Raw genomic sequence first — 21,646 nt, forward strand, 5'->3', positions numbered from 1 at the left:
TGGGTGTCTAAGCAGTGTTGTATCTAACTGAAGCATCATGTCACTGCTCTAACTACATTATCATACTGATAAGACATTACATGAGAAGATGTCTGTAAAGCAGTTAGCAACAGTCAACTGAACGGCAGAAATTCCAGATAGTTGCAGGAGCAAGATTTACCATTCTACTTGTTTCAAAAAGTTTAGTTCTTTGCTTTTTGTTTTTTTTCTATAATTTTGTCCGTTGCTCAAATGCTTGTGTGTGCTGGCTGATATGTTATGATTTGGAGATTTGTTTGGGGGTTGGTTGTTTTTGGTTTTTTGTTGTTGTTGTTGTTGTTTTTTTGGTTTGTTTTTTTTTTTTTTTTAAGCTTATCAGAACGATGCTAAGATTTATTAAAACAGGTTCTGTCCATTATGTGTCTTCGTGTTGTTAGGGGACTGGTCCTGACTTAGAATTTGAAAGACTGTTCAAAGACTGGTGTTTGGTCTAATCCTTCCAAACCTGTCACTGAATCACAGAGACCAGATTATGAACCTCTAAAAACTCCTCTGGAATTTTAACTGTGGTTGGGGTTTTTGTGGTTTGTTTGGTTTTTTCCCCCCCCAAAATTTGTGAAAGATCTTAAACACTCTTAAAAGACTTGACTTGAGAGAATACCCATAAGTGGCAATAGATAAAGCTGGATCCTTAGCTTTTTCTGTATCTAACTTTCTTCAAGTGCAGGTTGTCAGTATGCTTTACAATGAGTAAAGCAAATTTTTCAGGCTTTGAGAGCTCTCATGACTTACAGTTATCATAAAGAGAAAAATGAGTATGTTCAATGTACAGGATTGTATTGTGTGAACTGTTGCACACATTTTTACATAGCATTTCTTTTTATTTTCAAGACTTCATTATATAGCTTTTGTTTTATTATTATGGTGCAAAGACTAATCTTTCCCAGCAGTCTTCCTCACCCACCTCCCTCAAAGCAAGCAGTCTGCATTGTTTAGCCTTAACACATGGGTTTACAGGAATTCGGTGCCCTGCAAATAGTTATCAAAAGGCTTTAAGGGAGTTAAAGAAAAAAAAGTACTCAAGCTCAAGGGGGTGGTTGGTTGTATTCCATACCAAGTGTACAAAACAGAGTTAAACTTTTCCGGTGCAAATAATATTTGATCAGATTTGAGGACTGCCATGTTTTGGAGCAAAAATTCCTATCAGTGTTTTCAGTTACTTCCTACATCACTTTATTTGGCAACTGAGAAAAGAGGCATCTTTGGTACTGCATTGTAAAAGAGTAAAATCCTTCCGTGTCCAAGCTGCTTCCTTTCTAGTGTTCAGTGTCAACTGAATGCTGCCTTGCCAAAAAATAAGGTGGTGGAAAGGATTATTTTTGACAGCATGTATTTTTTTTCTTCCAGACTGAGTAAATTTTTAACAGCCTTTTACGTTTGATTGTTTCACATTTTTGTGCCCTCTCAGGTAGTGGCTTTGATACACACTTGTAGTGCAGCAGTTAAAGATCTTGAGAAGAACATGATTGTCTCTTGAGATGCATCTGTCTTGACAGTTTTCCTCAAGGAATACTTATTTCTGTTGTACTAAAAAGATCTTAGTATTTATAGTTGCTAAAGATACTGAAAACCTTTCTTAATGTTTTAACATTAGCAATGTGCAAGGATGCCAGATGGACCTGAGGAGCAGCAGGGAAGAGCTGCTGAGTTCTGTAATTGGCTATTGAACTCTAGACTTGTCAGAACTATGTTGCCATAGTCACTTTCTAAAACTTAAGAGAATTGGGGGGAGGGGATCTTTTAATAGCTTTATAGAATTTAAAATCTTACTTGAACATGCTCCATATGTCAAAACTCCCAAGTCAAATATTAAAACTTTTGGGGGGGGGGGGGGTTGGAGACTTGTACCATTACTTTCAGAATATTTGAAGAGACTTTTAGTACAGCAAAAAGGGAAGGTATTTGTACAAATACTTCATCTTGTGGGAATTTGTAGCTTTTGGAGTAGCCAATTGGTAACGTTTCCCTTATCAAGCTTGTCTACACCTCATTTTTAAGGGGAAAACAAGACTGGTTAATTTTAAAAACTTCCCTTACACTTTTTGTGTAAACATTTCCCGTGAAATCTGTAGAAGCTGTCACACTGGGTAGCCAACGCTGAGCTTTGGGTCTCTTTAGTTTGTCCTTTGAATGTAACGTGGATGTTTTAAATGTTTATATTGTAGAGTTTTAAAGCTTGATGAAAATTTGGTTTTTCTTCTTGCCAATTCTTTAACACTCTGGTTAAACTGTAGCTTCTGCTGTATTGCACCTTTTATGCTCATGGGTGTGAAATGTTAATTTGTCTTCCAGCTCTTACTTGGAGCAAAACTCCTCTTACATACATATTCTCTCTTAAACTTTTTGGATTATTTCTTTTTTTTTTTGTTGTTAATTCTCATCATTTTACTTGGGCCATAGCTTCTTTAGTAATCAGTGTTCATCCACTAGGTAAAACTGCCAATCGTAAAAACAAATTCAGCATTGTTTTCCATGTGCAGTTGGTGCCAAGCATTGGCAAGTATCAATAACTATTATCAGTTAGTTGCCAAGGGCTGCAATTTTTGATGATAATAATAACATTACCAAAGATTTTAATGAGAATCGGTAAGAAAAAAAATAGTATATTTTTTACTTTAATACCCACCTTTCCGCTTTAAGGGGGGCTCATTTATTATGGAACAGTCTTACTTCATACAAAATGTTTAACGTACCCTGCCCTGTCTAAGCACCCAAATGTTGAGGTGCGTGCACAGTACAATGTCAGGTTTTTTGTGTTAGAAAAATTTTTAAGCTGCTGCCCTTTTGAAACTCTTAAATCAAATGTAGAGACCCTGTCTAAAGGAAATCCTTAAGGTGAGTACGGAGCAAGAGCAAGTATCACTAAATTTCTACAAGGCCATGAAGTATGCTTTTTAGAAGTTAGTAAGGATAAAATACAGTAATGAATACTTGCATCATTTGGGTCTCATTTCACAGTCATCTGCCAAAAGGGCTCAGTATACTGCTAACTTAGTAAAAAACTTCTTAATGTTATGTTTCCAGTGTGTGCAGAACCAGGGTGGTTAAAGATGTAGGGCCAAGTTTGAGTCTTCTTTCACGTGATGAAAGGGGAATGTATCGTTGTCCTATACGATGTTCTTTATAGGCAGTTAACTTTGGGGCATTTAGTTTTCTTTACATTGTGATTTATTCCCCCTGATGTTTTGTTGAAACATTAGTTGTCCTGTATATGAACTGATAGCTAGCTTTGGACAATGTTTACTGTAAAACACAATATTTTCCATTTCAGTTTATCTAATCTTTAATTTAATTTGGGATATTACTACAGGTAGTCACATAATTATTTTTAAATTAGCAGATGCCCTTTCTAGCTCATTTTTCTCCTCAACAGTCAATAGATGCAACAACAGATGTGCTATTAGCACAGCCTGGTTTACTGTGGTTTGCCAAACTGATGCATGCATTGCCCTGTTCTAAGGAGGCTGTTAACTGTAAATAGGAAGCTAAACTTGTTTGTACTTCTAAAAGTTATTGTTAGGTACTGCTGTAGTATATGCATGCTTTTATTTAAATACCTACATATAGGCACATATATATTTATATAATACCTATTTTCAAATAAATACATATTCTCTCTATAAACTATATATACACAATTAACCAGCTAAGCAAATTATGTGGAAACTTTGCTTTGGTTATTTTTTTAATATATGTAATATATATACACTACGTATATAGTATAATATATAAAATATATATAGTACTGTAATTTATATTATACTTTATCTAATGTAGTTTATATATTATATATTATAGATCTATAGTATATAGCATGTTTTTTGTATATATGAGGGGGAAAAAACCCAAACAACTAGAAGTTTTCACATAAATTGCATAGTTGGTCAATAAAGGTTGGGAAATACTTTGTGGACTGCAGTACACCCTGCAGATTAGCTGCCTGGAAGTGTGGCTGTGTATTCCTACCCAGTATTGCAGCCTGGACTTCAGGTTTAGAGTTTGATGGCATGAACTCCAAGACAACTTGTCACAATGGTAAACTTGATGGACAAGGCCTTTCTATCTTGGTGCCTTTCTTTTAAATGCTCTCCCAGTTTTTGTGGGTAGTGGAGTTTGTTTAATCCTCCCTCTTCCTGCCTGTGCAATCTGTTTGTACCTTTGCAGCATTTAATTCAGGATGTTCATTGTGTAGTTTCATTAAGCTTTAATTAAAGCTTTAATTAAAAAAATAAGATGAGCTTTATACAAATTTGGTCCCAATTTAAGATTTTTATATACAATGTATAGATTTAATATTCTGGTAGTGTGTTGCAGAAAGGCTGGACTCCTTTACACATTAGTCTTGCATTCCATCTTAGGAATTAGCTCTTGAAACTTTGAAAATACACATAATCTGTTTATGATGATAAAGGCTTTTTTTCTCAAAACATGCATCTATAAACACCTAGGCACCTGTTACTGTGAAAAACTGGCCAAAATCATTGTGTACATGCTTTTTCTTTTTTCTTTGTTTAGCTGCTTTTCTGGGAATAGTTCCAGGTAATATATTTAAGGTTTAAACATTTATTTCTTGAGATGTCCAAAGGGGATTAAGATAGCACTCAGTATTAAGGCTGGGCAGACTTTTCCACCTTTCCAAACTGCCCTTCTAGAACTCGAGTGTAGCTCAAAGCAGATGTAAGGTTGGGTTATACATTTCCATGCCTACTAACTGGTCAAAATGCCTCTTTGTACCAGTAACTTGTGTGTTGTTTGCCACCACTGGTATGTTATGATACATCACTATGTTTACTTAAAGTATTTTCCTGTTTCAAGTGTAATTTACCATGTTAAAGCTCTTTGGTCCTGCCTATTCAGGCTTACCTCCTAATAGCTATAGGGCAGCAGCTGTATGTTCTGTACATGTCTACTTGATAGTATTGGAGGACAGTATATAATTTAAGCTTTAGCTCTTAATTTTTTTTTAATCTGTAAATTAGTTCACCTTTTATACACCATTATGCAATATTCAGCAGAAATGTGTTGTGTTTTGGCCATAAAATCACACAGTACAAATAATAACAGTAGTAGTGTTCATGTATAATTTCTGGAAATTGTTAGAAAAGACAGTAAATTAATTATCCTTTGGAAATGTCAAAATAGGAATATATTTGAGTAGTACATAAAAGGATTTACATTGAAATAATGACCAGATTTGGTATCTGAAGAGATTTTTAATATTGGTATTCAAGCTGGACATTGGAATTTGTGTCCCATAATTTTTTTTTTATTTTTTTAAAACTTTCAATAGTACATCTTCATTGCATTTATTCCTGTCAGAATTTAGGGAGAATGTTGCCCTGTCCTTACCTCACAGGTGAGGAATTGGGGAACAAGAGAGTACAAATGACTTGCAGCCTTAACACTTCTGGTTAAGGAACTTCACCTTACTTGGTTTTAAGTCTCAGGCTAGTGTTCCTGTGTCTGGGTGGCTGTCATTCTCAGAAGGCATTTGGCCATTAGCAGTTCAGACAGTTGAAACAAAGTTAGCAACACGAGCTTGTTTCATCCCTCCATAAAGGAAGATGACAGAGCACGCCCTCTATAAACTCCTCTTGTTTCCCCAAACTTCTACTTGAAACAATTTTTAGTTTCCTAAATTTAGTTTCCTCTAGCGTTCTGCAAATATACAGCAGCTGCCATGATTGTTCCCTCTGTTTGCTGAGTACAGGTAGAGAATCATCAAAAGTAAGGAGTTTAAGGTAGAACAAAATTTACTATTATCAGGAGATAATAGGCTAATATAATGTAGAGGCTTTAATGGAGTACAAGTTCATCTATTTTGCTCATAAAGTCAGTAACAGCTACAAAGGAATACAAGAGGGACAACAGTCTGGGAAAACTAACTTTGCAAAACACATTTCTGCTAAAATAGCAAAATTTTATTGTTTTTTTTTTTTAATGAAGCCTATGCAAATAAATTTATTTCAAGAATTTCTGCTTTTAATTTTTACTGATACCTGTAAGTAATTCTGTATAATTTAGGAGGTAAAAGTTTAAACCATTGATCTTTGTAGCATTGTTCATATTATTTACAGATTGAATATTTGTTTTAAAACCCAACATAAGAAGCAAGTGCTATATTAAAAATACTGAATGGAAGATTGACTGTTAGAAGCAATCTTACTGTTTAAGTCGCTAAGGAACCAGACGGGTTAATTGTTCTCTGTGTATGTGAAATAATGCTAAAATTGTGAAATCTATCTGGGGCTTGTGTCTACATAAAATATTACAATCTCTTTTTTAGAATAAGAAAGTCTAAAATATGTAATAATTTTGATAGTTCATTCTAGTAAGAAAATGATAGCTTCTAATGATAGAAGTAAGAGTAATATGAAAGCATTTGTTTATTAAGTTAGGTGATTTGTAATTTCTAAGCTAGTTACTAGAGTGATGCCAAAGAATGTTACTTTCACACCTCTTCATTATCTCAAAGCAAAAGAGTAGTCCTGAGAGTAAAAGCATCCCTGGGACTGGCTGACTGTATTTTTAGTAAAAGCTTAAGGTAAATTGCAGGTCACAGTTGAAATTTAAAAAAAAAAAAGCTTTTGTGTATTTTATTAAAGGTGGTAGTGTTTGTGCTTAATAAAGTAATTTCAGGAATGTAAGTTATTAAAAAGAACTTTTAAATCTCTGTTTTGTAGAATCAACATCTGAGGAGACTGGACAAAGTGCAAAAGTGCTCAGGAGCAGGACATGTATCATTAACTACAAGAAACACATAAAGCTGTCAAATGTGACTGAGAAGAAAAATCCACGCAGGTGTGCCACTTTGGCAGCTAGTAAGATTAAGATAATGAGCGATACAAAGGAAGAATTATCAAGCTCGGAAAGTGTTTACACAGTAAAAAAGAACAGGAGGCAGCTTCATGGCAATGTGTCTGCAGCATCCAGGAAGAAACTGATCGGCAGCTTGGAGATAGATGCTTGCTTGAAGTCTGAAAATGAGAAAGAACAGCTTTCTGGCAGAAAAAAACTTTCCTGCCCTGAATCATCTGCTCCTAAGAGAAAATACATTAGTGAGTCTGAGAATGAAAAAACAGAATCTGAGGCAGAGATCAAAGTGACTCAAAAGCAGAATGATGATAACCACAATCAGGCACACAAAACAGTCTGTGCTGCAGCTCTTAAAAATCTCGAATATGACTCTTCAGAAGAGAATTCCACAAACCACAGGATGGCAAATGGGAGAAACTGGGGAAGTTCTAGTCAGTCAACTTCAGCCCACAACCATCATACGAGCAACTCTGAAGAGGAGGTAGATTCTGACTTAGCTAAACATGAAACTAAAAATATGAGAGAAGTATCAAATAAAAAATGTAGACCTGCTTTCAAAAGATCAAAATTATTGGATAACTTCAAAGAAACAGCAGAATCTGAAACAGGAGGGAAGAAAGATGAAAAAAGCTCAGTATCAGAGAACGTGGAAGCACCTGGGACTGCAGGAAGTTCAAAAGCGAGTTTCAATTGTTCTTCTGATTCAGACTCTGGAACTGATAACAGTATCTATAGTGATGCCACAGAAACAAGAAAGAGGAAAAGGAAATCGGAAATGGTTAGAAAAGAAATTACCAATTCCAGTTTACCTAAGCCTTCCAGAAGACCCCAGCGAAGGAAACGTTGGAAACCTAACCAAGAAAATGACTCTGAAGATTTGGAGTACACCAAATATAGAAGAGCTAATAGGCGTTCTAAGATAAGAACTCGGAATGGTGGTAGACGGACTGTGAGATACGACGATTGTGATGATGATGACGACAGAAGTTTAGATGATGTAGATTGTGAAACGTAACCTTAAAAGGAAAAGCCAGCCCACTCTTTTTTTTTTTTTTTTTTTTTATTATGGTAATAGCACTAGAACTCATGATGGATGCTGGCTTTTCTTTGTCCTACATTTCAGGGAATATATTTATATTTTTCTATGAAAAAGTTATGAATGTGATTAGATTATGACTTTCTCCTTTTCATATTTTGACTTGCACTTGCCTGCCCATGTAGCAGCATTTAGCACAGATGCCAAAATGTGCCTCATTATAGGGGCAATTTTTTGTCTTTACTGGTATTTTATTACATATAACAAGAGTTTAAAAAATGTTAAAACACTGCGCAACAGGTTAATAGCAGTATGTTGAGTATTATTGTTATGGGTGCTGCAATGGAATACTACCTAGGTCATACAACATTCAAGAACAGATTTCAAACATCTCTAATGCTGTATGAAATCATATACAATAATAACAGGCTTATAAATAATACTATACACTATAAAAATCTGGCGGATGCTAGCAATGCATCAAAAGAGTAATGAATGATCACTAGGCTAATAACTTTACAACTTGTGTTAGTACAGATGTTAAATGTTCTGTACTTCCATTATTGATAACATGCAACTAGAACCAGTTACCAGTGGAAAAAGCATATTTGTCAATTAAAAAGGCATATTGGTGCTGGTGAAGAGAGGGTTTATGCTGACAGGTAGTACTATCATCATTAATGTGACTTCTATACTGTAAAATTAAGAATATGAAATGCAGGTGAACTCTTGGGCCTAAGGGTTTTTGTGTGTTTTCTTTATAAAATAGAAAAACAAACAAAACACTTGTTCTGTTTTCTTTATGCGTGAAAAGCTTGAGGTGCAGGATTCTTACATTCCAAACCTTTTTGCTACATTTCTATTGTTCTTCCATATTTAAATTTTTTAAGTGCTTTAATGTTAGACTTCTCATTGATTAAACCTTATCAGTTTCTGATTATTGCAGTACATCTCCTATTTTTGAAATGTTCGAGGTGGCTGTTGTTGACGAGAAATAATTCTTGCGTAGAAGATTGGAGAAAATTTGTCCAGGAAAAATGTGTGAATTCTTGGTTGGCCAGATACGTGGTTACGAGAACGCACAGCACCTTTAAACTCTTACTTTGCTTTTCCTTGGAGCTGTGCTGGTGGAAGCCCCACGATTGCTGCCTTCAGTCCAACACCAGGCACTTGGTGATCTCTGCTCCTTTCCCAGTCACCACTGTAGGTTTCTTCCCTCTGCTCTGCTGGTTCCCTTCCTCACACTTAGTAAGACTTGGAGATTCCTGATCTTGTTGTTCAATAGGAGATATGTCAGAATATTAGATTTATGCTAACCCAGCCCATTTTAACTGAAATAGCAAGTTTGTGAATCAATTTTCCAGCAGATTGGATGTGTAGTAGCATCTGGAAGGGGTTTGGGAAAAAAAACAACAACAGGCAGTACAGCTGCACAATCACAGTCGTTAATGCCAGAACTGCTTGTACAAATGGAAGTGAAGTAGTGGAAGAGGGTGTCCCACACACTGCTTACCAGCGGTTAGTGAGAACCACTTCTCCAACAACGTTGCTGGCATCGTGTGCCAAAAGGTGTGTGTATTTACCATCATGTCACTCTGGTGTCTAGAATGTTATCTCGGTGTAGAGAAATTTTTTTTTTTTCCTTAAAACTTCTGTGTGAAGTATGAAAATAACCTGGTTTATATCATTCTTGCCCCAGGAATTTTATTTAGAGCAGAGTCCTTAATATAATGCAGTGGAATTTTGTAAATTCAGGTTACATGTTTATCTGAATTCTTTAAGTTGGTTTCTAAAAAATGAACACAGTTGTGTTTAGTGATGGAACTTGGAGGTGGCTTTGTGTTTCTTATCTTTTAAGGGCAACATTGTTAAAAGAGAGTAAGTCAACTGGTATTTTTATATTATCCATAAACTGAATGCATTGTTCAGCAGCTGCTTATGATCAATGTTCTATGGACTATAACTTCCAGTATGGGAATAAATACTGGTACAAGAGCTCTTAAGTGAACGTCAAGAGTTTTTATTAAGTTTAACAGCTAAAATTGGGCTGGTAGGTTTGTATTTCTAATTCAGGCTTAGATTTAAAATGACAGTTTTCTTTCTTGCCCTTCTTCAGATGCTGTATTCTGTCATATGGTGCTTATGTGCTACATGTTCGTCGTGATCCCTGAAAGCTGGGAGAAGGTTCTGGCCTCTGTATTTATATATCTGAGAGGGAATTACTGGCCTAGGGACCGTAACACTTTATTTTCTAAGCAGAGCAAACGCTGTTTTGTATTTCCTGATTTTATACATACTGGCTCCTTGGAACCTGTCTGTAGGAGAAGAAATTATTAAACTGGAAAGGGACTTGTACTCTTTCACCCTCCAGGAGTTTGAAATTATTATTTTTTTTAGTTTATTTAAATGAGCATGCTGACTCTTATCAAAACTGGCCCTTTTTAAGCCTTGCAGAAAGCAGTTCTTTCATCTTCCAGGTAATTTTAATCGGTCAGCACTCCGCTGCCCCGGCGGGCCGAGGCCTGCTCGCAGGGCGGGCGGGGCCGCGCAGCGGGCGGAGGCCCGCTCTATGGTCTGCGGGGCCAGAGCGCCGCCGGGCGGAGCGGAACTCGGTGGTTGGCGGCGAAGCAGAGTGGCGGCGCGGCGCGCAGGCGCGGTGGGCGGCGGGCCGGCGGCGATGGCGACCTTCTTCGGGGAGGTGGTGGTGGCGCCGTCCCGCGCCGGCGTGGACGATGAGGAGTGGGCGGAGGAGGCCCGCGAGGAGACGCCCGAGGACCGGGAGATCCGCAGGGAGCTGGAGAAGAAAAGGTAGCGGCCCCGCGGGGCGCCACGGCCGCCCTCCGCGCCGCCGCGGACCTCCGGGGGGGCCGGGCCGGGCCGGGCCGTGTGTGGGGAGCGCTGCCCCACTTCCCTCCGCCTCTTTTGCCAGGGAGATCGACGTCCTCTGGACCGTGAAGTCGGGCGCGTCTACGGAAAGCACTGCCGGCGAGCCGTTTGCGTGCTCTAAATTTATAGTAGCGATAGGACATAACGCTGCAGGTGGGTGGTTCAGACTGCGCGGACAGACCGTCTCGGGCTCTAAAACGCGGCTGTTCTTTTGCTGTGGGCTAAACTTGAGAAAGCAGGAGGTTGGAAGAAACCGTAAGTGTGCCAGGACGCTCCCTTTGCCGTAGTCTCTTTTAACGTTGGTCTTTGCTGTAAGAATGGTCCTAAGGGTGTCCAGCCCTTCGTTTAGGGAGCAGAGTTTTAACCCGGAGGCAGCTGAGCCGTCCGGAGAAAGCCAAAGTTAGTCTGTACGTGTAAAACACAGTTTCTGTTACAGCTGCTTATTCTTCCTGTCAGATCACAGTAAACTGATAATGGTCAATTGAAGGGCAGAAGCAAATTTTGTTTTGGGGTTGGATTTTAGTTGGGACAACCCCCCTTTTCCTTTATCTGACTTTTCTTTGGTAGACTCTCCTGGATTGTTGGTTAATTGGCAAAGTTTCCTTCTGGTACTAGTACGTTGCTCAGTGCAGTCTAGTGTTTTGAAATAGGGATCTGTCAAAGACGTAAAATTATGGGTCAATACGATGCAACTTCTTTACTTTCTAATGAACAGTGATTTTTTTTTTTTTACTTTTTTTTCTTGATCAGTCAGCCCCTTTTTCATATTCTAATTCCCGACTTGTTCAGAATTCCCTCTTTTGAGGTGGTTACTTACTCATTAGGCCTAGAGTATTGAAACACCCTCTCCCCTTCCCACACACACTTACCAAAGTCTTGAGTTTTTTAATACCTGTTTCCCTGTGGATATGAAGAAGTTTTAAGTTTTCCTTACATTGAAGTTGCATGTAGATGACATTTAGATGATATCTAAGTTCACTTTGCTAGCTTGTTTTTTCTTTGTTCAAGTTTTCCCTTGAAAAATAGTTATAGATATTTTAGATCTGTCTTCTGTTTAACAGTAACTTTTGACAGGAATTTGATTTAGGAACAGCTGATTTAGGATCTCTTTTTGCCACTAAGTCATGCATACTCACGTCTCTGCTTTGTAGAGCCACTGTAATAGTTCTGCCTTTCTCGTTCAGTGATTTTTTTTTTTTTTTTTTTGAGAAATCTGTTCTATCTGGTATGTCAAGAAGTATTAGAGACTTAATATTTGCCTCCTTAGTGTATACTAAAGGAATCAGAGTTGAACGTAGTGATGTGATTCCTAAGAATACGTGTTTTTGATGTAGGGATCTCTATATGTAGAACTACTCTTTAAGTTTTGATACGGTGAGATTACTCACATTCCTGATCTCTGCTGGATTTGGTCAATAAACATATGTCGAAAAAATGCAATATCTTATTTTTAAGCTTGAGATTGCAAAGAAATAATCGAATTCAGTTCTGGTATTTATCTGTAGAACAGAGATTTTATTCTTCATAAATTAACAGTTTTATTGTTTTTTGCAGCTTTCCTGTCATCTTTTATTCTGGATTCTGTATGTTGGGAAGTAGTTGGAGTTGTGAAGCTGTGGAATGAGTGGTGTCGAACATCCAACACAACAACTGTCCTCCCGACAGATTCTTTCTGTTTATTTTACCGATTAATATCAGATCCGACGGTAAGTGACTTATGCATTAATTCGTCTGTATTTTAGCTTTCTGAAAAAGAGAGCAACCTTCATCCAACCCCTACCCTGCTCAGGGCAAACAAAGTATTAAGGCTGCAGTATTCTGGATTAAGCTCATCAGAAATCTGAAGGGTCATTATGCTCACTAAAACTATTTGAAGTTCTGGTCTGTGAAGTTCAGTACAAAGAATATGTATGACAGCCTGATTGCTTCGCATCAGTTGCGAATGGAAAATTGTTGTTGAAATAAGAGTTGAAGAAGCCCAAGAAAACTGAACAAGTTGTTGGCTGCAGTCACATCATCTTTACGTGTGATTATGAGCTATTGTTGTGCTCTTTAAACCACTTGCTTGTGCAACTTATTTTTTTTTCTTTTTAAGGTTTTGTTGTGCCAGTGTAGTTGCTACGTAGCTGAGGATCAACAGTTCCAGTGGCTTGAAAAGGTAAAACTGGCAAGACAACAAATTGAGCAATGAAATCTTAGGGGTGGGGATCTTCAACTTAGTGTAAGTGCCTCTTCCTCTCTGATATTCTAAACATGACAGCGTTGTAAATAACTGTTTTCCGTATGGCTTTCTTTTCTTAAATATTCAGCAGATAAACAAATTTACTATTCGCAGTTTCTGTGAAATTCCTTTCTACACGCTGCCAGTTGTATCTGCTGTAACTTACTAATTTTGTGCAGTTACTTCTTGTTCTGGCTTCGGCTGGGGTAGTTAATTTTCTTTCTAGTAGCTGGTATAGTGCTGTGTTTTGGATTCAGTTTGAGAAGAATGTTGATAACACACTGGCATTTTCAGTTGTTGCTAAGTAGTGTTTAGACTAAGTCAAGGATTTTTCAGCTTCTCATGTCCAGCCAGCAAGAAGGCTGGAGGTGCACAAGAAGTTGGGAGGGGACACAGCCAGGACAGCTGACCCAAACTGGCCAAAGGGGTATTCCGTACCGTGTGACCTCATGCCCATTATATAAACTGGGGGGAGTTGGTCTGGGGGGGGCAGATCACTGCTCGAGAACTAGCTGGGTGTTGGTTGGCAAGTGGTGAGCAGTTGCATTTTGCTATCACTTGTGCATTCCAATTCTTTTATCGTTATTTTTATTATTGTTATTTTTTTCCTTTCTGTTGTATTAAACTGTTCTTATCTCAACCCATGAGTTTTACTTTTTTCCAATTCTCTCCCCCATCCCACTGAGTTGGGGGCAGTGAGCGAGCGGCTGCGTGATGCTTAGTTGCTGGCTGGGGTTAAAGTACGACGCTTCTTTTGGACAGTTACAATTTTGTTGCCCTTAACTACTTTCCAAACCTTTTTGCTGTTTGGCTTAAATTTTCTATGGCTTATTTCAGCTCTGGGAGAGTCCTTCCTTAAAAAATAACATAACTGTGTTTGTACAGTTGCCAAAAGATCACCAGACAAACCTGTTGGGAAACTCGTGATGGATGGTATCTTTACTAATGGGTGTGTTCTGTTCCTTTTACAAGGAGGAACTCTAAAGGAAGGTGCCTCCAAAGCAGTATCTGTCCCATTTGTTCATAGACTTAGTACACTAAGTGCCTTACCCCAGCATCATTCATGTGCACAAATGCTGCTCAGTCATTCAGGTCCCTCCAAATATCATCATGTTGATTTTAACAAGGGAAAGCCGAGGGGGAATGTTCTGGCTGTTGATTGTCTTTATGGATTTGGGTCATTGCTTGGCCTCAAGGAAGTATGATTTATTTTGTCTTGCTGTCTGTCTGCTAACCCACCTTCCTTTAAATCTCTGCTGATCTCATGAAGAAGCAGAGATTCTAAAGCTATTATGTTACACTGAAGTTATCTAAGACTGGCTAGAGATACAAAGAGTGAGATAAAAAGCGGTGTGTCCCCTGAGAACAAGTCCTCAGCTGAGCTGAGTGATACCTGCTCAGTCTAGCCTGCCAGCTGGCCCAGCCAGCACATGAGAAGGATTACTTGATTGCAGGGGAGAACTATATGAGCATCTCAGTGTGACGGAGCCAGAGAGATTATGGGAAGGCAAAGAGGATGGAAAGCTAGGGTAACTTTGCTGAACAATACAGGGTTTTCAGACCCAAGTTTGTGGAAAACCAGCCTTTTGTGGTTCCCTGGCTTGCTGAAGAGTTTAATTCACTTTGGTGGGGGGTTATGGTTCAATTTGAAGTTTAAAAACCCTAACACCTAAAACATTTTGGGTTTGCTGTATTCCATGCATTCTTGCTCTTCATTTAAACTGGGATTACAAAAGAAAGATGGTTGTGGTTTTGCTGTCTTCCCAATTTGTGTTTTCCCAGCTGTTTGCACGTATGTGTTATTTCAAATGTGGGTGTTTATGAACAGTAGGAGTGTACAGTTTTACTAGGTCAATGTTCTTGAGTATTTTTAGACTTCGTGGTTATTGGTAATTTTAAATGTACAGCAGAAATGTTGTGCAGGCAGTCTTTTGCTTTTAGTGTGAGTTACAGGCCTGTTCTGTGTGTTTCATCAATTCTGATTCACTGAGCATCTCCACAGTCTCCATGAGTCAGATTTTTACTTCTGTATATATTTCCTCAGTAAGTGATCACTGACAAAATGAGAACATACAGACTAAAGTTTTGCGGTAATGCATACCAGCCTTTCAGAAAAGTAAATTGAAAATACGTGTGCTTCAGAAAAGTTGTATCAGTTTTATATTACAGTGGTAAGACACTGATGTGAGGGAACAGTCAGCTTCCCTTCTGTGATTGGTACCATATACAGAAACAGGCATGTTTCTGTAATGTTTACCAAATTCCCTATTCCCTTATTGATCATAAATCTGAAGAGGACAGTGTAAAGGGAAGGTGCAGGTTTATCATGCTTCTGCTTATTTTGGCATAGGTTCTTTAAAAACGGGGGAACACTGTGCAACACATTGGTGTTTTGTGATGGCATGCAATGGATCCAAAAGTATGTTTTGTACAATGTTTTTGAAACTTCTTTGAGGAAGACTGGGAAAATTAAGGTTCTCTTTCTCAATTCAAATTGAATATAATTAAATAAAATCTGAGTATTTAAAATGAAGACTCTTTTGAAGTACTGTAGAACATCTGGAGAGCATGATTTAAATTGCAAATGTCTTGCAGCTTAGCAAGCTGGCTTCCTGTTATAAGCAGCCCAGTTTTATTTGGAGTCCTTTTTCTTTCTACAATCACCATTAGTAAAAATAGTAAGTCTTAATATATTTGCAGGTGAATAGAAAGTGCTGAAAACCTAAAGCCTCTCAAGAAAATCAATAGACTTGGTAAATATGTTAGCTGTTCTTTTTTTTTTTTGTCTTCATCCTAAGAGCAATGCATGTGAAATTTCTACCTGAAAGTTGCGATTCAAATTTTAGTTAGTCCTGCAAACTCAAACTGCCTAAACTGCCATTTGCCATCTGCACTGAAATTGAAATGAATCTTTGTGGTTTTATGCTGTATTGTGAGAAGATAAATTTTGCTTATGTGTTAACATTTTTATTTCAGGTTTTTGGCTGTATGCAAAAGGAGGGCTTGCAAGTAACCATACTTTCAACGTGTCCTGTAGCTGATTATAAAACTCAGGAATCCACTTTAACACTTCCATCTCCATTTCTGAAAGCCTTGAAGACAAAAGGATTCAAAGAGCCAGTCTGCTGCCCACTACTGGAACAACCTAACATTGTGCGAGATCTTCCTGCTGCTGGTATTTTACAATTCCAATTATTTACAAGGCTGCTGGCAGCAACACAAAATTCACTTTGAAGAGCATCTCATTGCAGTTAGAATTTTTACTTAATTATGTGAACAGGCTAACCAGTTAGCTTTTTGAAAATGAATTCTTAACAGTTTGACATCTTACATGTTGCCTTCTAAAACAGGGACAAATTTCAAAACTACCCACAAATCCTTTTATTCCTTATGTGTGGGATGTAAATACTAGCAAATTCTTCAGTATAGCCTCACAAAGCATACTGTATATTGGTTTTTTGGGGCATTTTACTTATGAACTAAGTATGTTTTATTAAGAGTTACTTTCATCTGAGCATCCAAACTAAGGCTTATAAAGTCCTTTCTGCATATTACAGGTAAAGTAGGTTTCACAATGCTACTGATTGACCTCAGTTAGATTCAGTTTTATTATGTGATGTAATAAAACCCCCAGGCTTTTCATTATACAGTACCAAATTAGTGGTAGCATCATGAGGAAAAACTTGTCTGGCAGGAGCTGAAAGTGGATGATTTTTCTAGAAAAAGTTTTATCTTGTTCACACTTTGTTTTGAGTTCTTATGTTTGTTTGGTGGTTGTTGTTGTTGTTTTACAGAAGCTCATATTATTTTTGTTTACCAATCGTATGCAGTTTCCAGTTAAGGTATTTGCCAGGAAGAAATACCAACTGCATTTTACTAATTTTTGGTAGTTTATTTTCTTGTATATCTGGGGAATGAGGGATGGCTGGTCTAGTAGTCAGGCTCCTGAGTAGTTAATTTATAAACTTTCATGCTTTTGAAGTTCTGGCCAGAAGAAATGTGGGTTTATATACATAACTGAGATTCCTGCTCTGCTGAATGTAACATATGTTTTCTTTTGACTTGTATTTAGTTTTGAGTTATTGTCAGGTATGGCAGATCCCTGCAGTGTTGTACCAGTGTTACACTGATGTCATCAAACTGGACACGGTTACAATTGAAGCGTTCAAGCCTCTGCTTTCTACTAAAATTCTGAAGAGTTTAGTCAAGGTAAAATTTCGTATTAATAAATTAATGGGAGGTTTGGTCTATTTTTGTCTGTCTTTCATCTCTTGCATTCTGCTGTTGATGTGCCCCTATGAGGATTCCACCTGAGAAGGCAGAAAAATACAGACTTTAATGACAAAGGGCAATGATTTCTGGTATAGTACCTGCTGTAACATCTGTTTGTAAGTTGCTTAGAAATAATGGATCTGCAGCTTCCCTCAAAACTTCATTTTAACTTTTCAGGCTCTTGTAGTGGTACTAGTATATTGGGGAGTGATTTCTTGTGATTGTTTAAGCTGCAGTTTCCTTTGGATGTGTCTTGTGTTAAAATCTTTTAAATATTTTTATTTATTTATTTTTATATTTACATCCATATGCAAGATGGCTCTGTTCTAGCTCTGTATCTACCTGTCTTGTGCCATACGTGAAAGCTTCTTAAGAAATTTATTTTGACCTATAACTTCTTTCTGGAATTAAAAGACTAAATTTCTAAAGATGATTCTTAACAGGTTTGCTCTAATCAAGCAGCTATGAAGTCATGGCATTATGCTACTAAAGTGAATGTTTTGCTCCTTCCTGAAATGTTTTTAACTGAAGTATAGTTGGTTCAAAACACTCTCCTCAGTTTTGCCGATTGAACTTAGATTTAAATGACAGAAGAGGTTTGTGTGTACTGAAGTATTTATTTCAGCTTTAAATATGGTAATTGCAGGTTAGTTTTCATTACAGCTTATACTGGTCTATTAAATAAGTCTAACAGACTAGTACAGAAATGTTTAAACTCTGAAGGAAAACAACAGCAAATACACAGGCTCTTCCTCATATACAAGTGAGGAGGAATGCAAATTAGCAAATCCGGTTCTAGGGTTGAACTGCAAATTCCTTTGGAGCCTTTAGCAGGTCTCTGGATATCTTCATTCAGAGCACCTGAGTTTTGCTCAGAGTTAACATTTTAATAAAACTGGTATTCAGAGTAATAAAAATTGGAGTAGAGGACCATGAGGCTTTTTTGTTTTGTTTCATTACCAGCAATGTAGCTAATGCTCATCATCTCTTCCTTTTCCTAGGATGCATCTGAAAGCACAAAGATTTTGAAGAAGTTGCTGACAACCAATGAAACTCACAGTAATATCTATATCTAAAGAGGACATTTATGACACAGACTGCACTTTTGTGAACTCCACTTTCTTCTGCAGCGTACATTTTGGAGTTTTATTTGCTTCCTTAAAAGTGGAATAAATTCCAGTAGATTTTTACTTCTGCACTCATTATTGTTACTTATTGTTAACTTTTCATCGCTACAAACACATACATTTCTTCTGCATGGCTTGGGAGACTTTCTTCTGGAGCGATTTTAGGAAAGATACCTTGAATATGGAAAACAACTTCTTTTTCTCCTCCTGACGGGATTGTCTTACCTAAATGTATACCTTTTAAATGTAAAAGAGGAAATGCAGTTAAGGAATTCTGTCTATATCTAATGAGAACACTATTTTTTACTTTTATTTTGAGGCACAAAAGTTTTCTTAATATTCAATCCTGTTTAAAGATTTGTCTGTGATGAAGAAAATATGCCCTGCATCTTTTTGCATACATAAATATTATAATTTTGTGTGTGTGTGTATGTATGAATGATACATACATATGTATGTATGCACATACATTTTTTATATATGTGTTGATACAAAATACAGTAACTAAAGCGTGGTAAATACCTTTAAAAGACTTAGTAGTGGAAAATAATCTTAAACTTGCTTTACAAATTAGTAAGAGGCAGGAACGTGGAGCTGTTTTGAATTGCATGGAAGGGCTGTGACTTGGATTCACTGAGTAGATGGTCACAGGTGTTTAGGATGCTGCTGCCTGCAGATCTGGCAGGAAGAGACATGTGCCCACATTCAGATGCTGCAGCTTTCACTTGGAGTGCCTTGCTGAGAGCTCGCCTTTTTTGGCAGTTTCAGCTTCAGACCTTGAGCAGGAGCCGTAGAGATGCAGGAACATTCCCTGCTGTCAGAGCTCTCATAGTGATGGGAACCTCTCCTGGTGAAGTGGGGTGATAGGCTTGCAAGCTGCTTCAGCTGGATTTGCCAGGGCAAACCGATTTAATCTATCCCCTTTAAAACTCCAAGTTGCTGGCAACAGTAGGAATAGTACAAGATCTCATATGCAGAGTGTGTGATTTTTAGAGGAAAGTAAAAGTTCCAAGTTCTGAAGTGTCTCAAAAAATTCCCTGAAAGTTGGTAACAATTTCAGCAGTGTATTTAAAATAATTACTAGGATTGGCATGCAGTTCTGACTTGTATTTAACCTCTGTTTAATTTAACATTTTGTTTAAGATAATGGTGTTAAAGATAATATTTCTTTTGCTACCAGGTAATTCACTGGTGGTGTCACTGCACAGAGATCTTTAAGTTGCATGTAGCTTAAAGTTCTCTACTAAGTTTAACTTTGACTTACGCTGAATGCCCGGTGGACTCTTCTGAACAGTGTATTACTTTAACAGAACTGTCATACCTTCACATTTGAAAGTGGTTGGCTTAGTCAACATCCACTGAAGCAAGTAACTCCTGGCTTTAGCAGGCCCTCTACAACTTCTGGTTTTGGAAATTTTTAACTGCACCCTGCATCGCAGTTTCAGTGGTTCTTGATGTGGATAACAAGTTGCATATCACTTAAGACATTGATTTAAATTTCTGTTAATACAACTACAGATAAGCAATCAATTGTTGCTTTAAGTGGTACTGTACTTTGGAACAAACTCTGAAGTATGAAGTGCAAGACATGGTTCCTTCTGGGTTGTTTTTTTTTCCATTTCTGTGCAGCATTTTAATTAAAACCTGTTTGTATGCGTGATCTGACCTAAGAATTCTGTTATTCTGAAAGAGTTACATGTTGGCTGCATCGTTTTCTTACTTGTGTACTGAATGTGTTTGATTCATAGTAAATAAAGTACATAATGAGAAATATCTTTAATAATAAATATGCAAGATCTTACAGGAACTGTAAGTACACTTCTAGTATTGGTTTTGTCACCCATGCAGTTTGCAATGTTTCAAAACAATTATCCATTGAAATATAATTACGTTTTTACTACCTGGGTTTATGCTGAGGTGTGAGAATACTCTTAAACACCTTGAATAAAAGCGGCAAACACAAGACCCCAGCAACTTGGAAGATGAAATTAGAAAGTCTGAAAACTGGTGTATTGGCAGAGTGCTACGAAGGCTGATTATTCTTGCTTCAAAGGGTGTGATAGCTCTCCATAGCTGGAAGTGTTTACATAGGATATTGTGCTTTTTCTGTTGTATACTACCAAGCTAGTGGTTTTACCCTGCGTATCCAGGTATATTCTTGTGATCCAAGTTACAGATCAGGTCAAGCTTTGTGCAGTAGTAGTTCTCTCTGGTGTGAAACTATATAGGTCAGGGCATGTGCATGCCATATAAACTTAAAACTTTTGTCAAATGTGGCACATGGCTTCAAAAGACTTTGGGGGAAGAAGTGCATTCTTGCCTGCGTGTCTGAAATGTGATTATGTAAGATTTGTTTCCTTAAGGTATTAGGCTAAATGCAAGTAATGAAACCAGATAAACTGTTAGACTGGAAGAGTTTTCTTTTTCCAGTTTTCTAATCTTCTAAGCCACTTGCTACCCTTTTTTTTTTTTTTTTTTTCAGATGACACTGAGCTGTCTTCTGCTGAAGAATGTTGTCTTCCAAACCAAGGACACAGCTTCTTCTCAAGTCTAATCTGCTTTATCATGCTGCAGAATATATTTGGTAGGCAGATGTCTTCTCTCTTTCTTCGAAGGCTCTGACTGAAAGGTGATGTGCCTGACCTAATTCTTAAGTCCTAGAATCATGGTGCTCTTTAATGAGGCTCCTTAGCTTTTGGCTTGTAACATGTTGGTGTCTGTGCAGTTCAGGTCATAGGTGTACGAATACAGGATTGCATGGACATATTTAGAAAGTAATGTCCAAGCCAGGAAATTGGGGGTTTATTTGAATTTGTTACAAAACCTCCATGTCTGAATGCCCAAAACAGCAATATTGCTGCTATTCTGCTTTCATTTTCCCTGTGGTTGTTGTGGTCACATACAGTGCAATGACTCTCGTAATAAAATTCTTGCAGTCTTTTGAAAATCCAGCTTGAAAATGTCATGCCCTGCTCTGCTTCCTGAGCACTTCTTTATCCCATTATGTACCTTTTGGATTTGACATGATGTACCAGTTCTCCTTGCTGTACAATTTCTCCTTCCTGTGTGCCATCAGCAGAAACACCAGTACTATGCACAAAATCGTGAGCCCAAACGTTCTTGTTGGAGCCCAAGCCTTTTGTGGCACTAAAGCAGGGGATGTTGGAGCTCATGTCCTGAAGGTTGCTTTCAGTGACTGCTTGCCTCCTACCCAGTAACATGCTCCCTGAACCTTGTTCACATACCTCT

At 37.7% G+C, this 21,646-nt stretch overlaps 2 protein-coding genes across 4 annotated transcripts in view; both read left to right on the plus strand.

The window, feature by feature from the left end:
- The window catches only part of BRWD1 (bromodomain and WD repeat domain containing 1), a 66,665-nt gene extending 56,470 nt beyond the window's left edge, over nt 1–10,195 (plus strand). Inside the window, exon 41 of one of the 3 annotated variants that reach the window (XM_075033683.1) lies at nt 6,723–10,195. In XM_075033683.1, the coding sequence (XP_074889784.1) occupies nt 6,723–7,870 (1,148 nt within the window). In that variant the 3' untranslated portion in view covers nt 7,871–10,195. The remainder of the gene's footprint in view (nt 1–6,722) is intronic. The other 2 variants (XM_075033684.1, XM_075033685.1) reach the window with 2 other exon arrangements.
- A 343-nt stretch (nt 10,196–10,538) lies between these two features.
- PSMG1 (proteasome assembly chaperone 1) lies at nt 10,539–20,168 on the plus strand. Its single transcript, XM_075033688.1, has 7 exons — nt 10,539–10,699; nt 10,821–10,930; nt 12,332–12,483; nt 12,873–12,935; nt 15,975–16,173; nt 17,071–17,207; nt 18,272–20,168. The coding sequence occupies exons 1-7, from the start codon at nt 10,569–10,571 to the stop codon at nt 18,344–18,346; spliced, it is 867 nt and encodes a 288-aa protein (XP_074889789.1). The 5' UTR covers nt 10,539–10,568; the 3' UTR covers nt 18,347–20,168.
- The last annotated feature ends 1,478 nt before the right edge of the window (nt 20,169–21,646 follow it).

Source organism: Buteo buteo, chromosome 8 (genome assembly GCF_964188355.1).
Source record: "Buteo buteo chromosome 8, bButBut1.hap1.1, whole genome shotgun sequence".
Lineage (NCBI taxonomy): Eukaryota > Metazoa > Chordata > Aves > Accipitriformes > Accipitridae > Buteo > Buteo buteo.